Genomic DNA, 2,819 nt, shown 5'->3' with positions numbered 1-2,819 from the left:
ATGCCCGCTCCAGGTAGAGGGGGCGGAGGAGGTATGCCCGCTCCGGGTAGAGGGGGCGGAGGGGGTATGCCCGCTCCGGGTAGAGGGGGCGGAGGGGGTATGCCCGCTCCGGGTAGAGGGGGCGGAGGGGGTATGCCCGCTCCAGGAAGAGGAGGGGGAGGCGGTGGCAGCATTTCTGTACCCGGCAGAGGAGGAGGTGGGGGAATGGCTGTACTGGACACAGTAGGCACTGTCATGCCAGGGAGAGGGGGAGGTGGGGGAGGCACCACGCCCAGGCCAGGCATGGAGCTGGTGGACTCTGTGCAAGGCAGAGGTGGTGGAGATGGGATGTTACAGCTGTTTTTAAAGGCGGAGGGAACAGAGTGTTCGTGGCTGGTTTCAAACTCGGTAGAAAGAGAAGAATGGGGCGGCTGTGGCCCAGGCTGTCCTTGACCAGCAGACCGCAGAAGGGATGGAGGTGGTGGAGGCTGTGAGATGCTCTGTGTGGGCTGATGGCTGTCGAGCTGGACTGATATTCGCCTTGGAGACACAATCAAAGAAATCTCTGAACAGAACTTTGTCTGAGGTCCACTTTCAGCCCCAGGCGGGCATGGAGGATGCCCCAGCGCACCCACAGGAGGCAGTGTCAGTCCCCCGCCCTCTTCTGTCGGGGAAGTCTGTATGGATTTCGCCTCTAAAATCCTTTGATGCCGTACTTCCTTTTCTTCTAACCTGAGAGCTTCGAGACAGACATCGCCTGAGGCTGTCACTCCATTCCCAAGCCCTTGACGACCACTGGCCACCTCTGTGTCCAGGGCAGGATACTGCCTCTCTAGTTCAGCTATTTTGGTTCTCAGATCCTCAATAGTCTGTTCCAGCTGCTGAATTACATTGGCCTGTCCCTCAGACTTCATGTCAACACCTTCCTGAAGGGCAACAAGGACAGACATAGTTAAATATGAAATAAGGAAAAATTCAAATATCAAAAAATTAAGCAAAATTATATCTGTTTGCTATCATACTTCCAGAAAGACCCCTTGACAGAAGAATGGTATTAATATTTCTATGCGTCCCCTGGCTTGCACCCTGAGATTTTCAAAGTGGTCAACACCCGTGACTTACCACAAAATCCTAAGTCCGTATCTGTCTCATTTTCAAATGATGTCATTGAGGACAAATAGACCACTGAGAATAGGGAAGAAAGTTCTGAGTGATAAACCAGTTTATTTCTAAGACAGCCTTCTTTCCAGCCTAGGAACATTTGTTTCTAGGCTGTCCCCTAAAAACATTTTAAAGGTAATTCTGAATTTTAAAGGCAGCCACTGCTTTTTAAAAGTGATCACTGAATGAGTATTCAATAAGAATATATAAAATATTTTTGATATCCATATGCCTTACGAGCATGTGCCATACCATTTATATCATGTTTACTAGGACTTTAATATTTTACCTACGGTATTTCAGGAAGTGATAACTGGACAGTTCTTCACAATTTATAAAGATGGCTGATGGCCAGACATGGTGGCTCACGCCTGTAATTCTAGCACTTCGTGAGGCTGAGGTGGGAGGATCACTTGAAATCAGGAGTTCGAGACCAGCCTGAGCAACATAGCAAGACTGCATATTTACTAAAAATTAAAAAAAAGAAAAAGTAGCTGAGCACAGTGTCACATGTCTGTAGTCACAGTTACTTGGGAGGCTGAGACGGAAGGACAGCTTGAGCCCTGGAGTTCGAGGTTGCAGCAATCTATGCTCACATGCCACTGCACTGCACTCCCGCCTGGGAAACAGAGTGAGACACTGTATCAAAAAAAAAAAAAAAAAAAAGGTGGCTGATCTCAACTGGCCAACATATGGGGCATTCTGACATCTAAGTGGTGTCTTCCTTTCCTAAAACTTACAATCAACCAGGAACCCTTCAAGGAAAAAAAAAATGTTTTGAGTAGAAAGAACGGCATTGCCTTCTTAAGAGTAAATTTAAATGAATAACAGATGAAAAGAGAGGAAGAAGGAATTGATAAAGAGAAAGGAACACAAACAAAAAATAGGAAGACAAGCCCCAGCCTTGTGGAAACTGCAGTGTCAGACAACTGCTCATACAGATGTGGATTGGCTCACTCAAGGCTGGAATGAAAGGGAGAGAGGATGAGAGACTTCTTGTGTTGAGAACTATTTCTTCAGAGTGTTCCAGGGCTTCCTGCAACACTCCAGAGTGTTCCAGATGATCCCCATAGGGCATGGTAAAGAGCCATAGGTCCACATGCAAACGCTTCTTACCCACCTGGGAGGCTGACCCTTATGCTCTAGACTTGAATTTTACATATTGTGGAAGAATAATTAACAGGTAATATAATTTAATATTAGGTATAAAACTAAACTCTTACCCTGCTTGCTAAGGTTAAACTCTGGATCCAAGAAATACCTCCACAAAGTGAAAAGCAAACATCTTTATTAAATCTAAACAGACATCCAACCCATTTGCAGTGGAAAAAATGCAGATGTACAAGACAGAAAAGGGTATTTACTACAAATGAGGCATTTGTGGATGCTATGATAGATGTGATAAAAATCTTTAGAGAAACTTTTCTCCCCCCATCTCCATGAAGGAAACGTAAAGTTTTTTCTTTTTTTTTGCAACGGAGTTCCGCTCTTTTTGCCAGGCTGGAGTGCAATAGAGCGATCTCAGCTCACTGCAACCTCCGCCTCGTGGGTTCATGCAATTCTCCTGCCTCAGCCTCCTGAGTAGCTGGGACTATAGGCATGTGCCACCACGGCCAGCTAATTTTTGTATTTTCAGTAGAGACAGGGTTTCACCATGTTGGCCAGGCTGGTCTCAAACT

The 2,819-nt window shown here is 46.3% G+C and overlaps 1 protein-coding gene across 1 annotated transcript in view; it reads right to left on the bottom strand.

The window, feature by feature from the left end:
* Positions 1–2,819, bottom strand: part of FMN2 (formin 2) — a 396,271-nt gene that overhangs the window by 275,883 nt on the left and 117,569 nt on the right. The window contains exon 6 of the mRNA XM_011955768.1: positions 38–905. Within this exon, the coding sequence (XP_011811158.1) occupies positions 38–905 (868 nt within the window). The remainder of the gene's footprint in view (positions 1–37; positions 906–2,819) is intronic.

This window comes from Colobus angolensis, unplaced genomic scaffold (genome assembly GCF_000951035.1).
Source record: "Colobus angolensis palliatus isolate OR3802 unplaced genomic scaffold, Cang.pa_1.0 Scaffold40, whole genome shotgun sequence".
Lineage (NCBI taxonomy): Eukaryota > Metazoa > Chordata > Mammalia > Primates > Cercopithecidae > Colobus > Colobus angolensis.
Note: the sequence above shows the minus strand (reverse complement) of the source record. Positions and strands in the feature narration are given on the sequence as shown.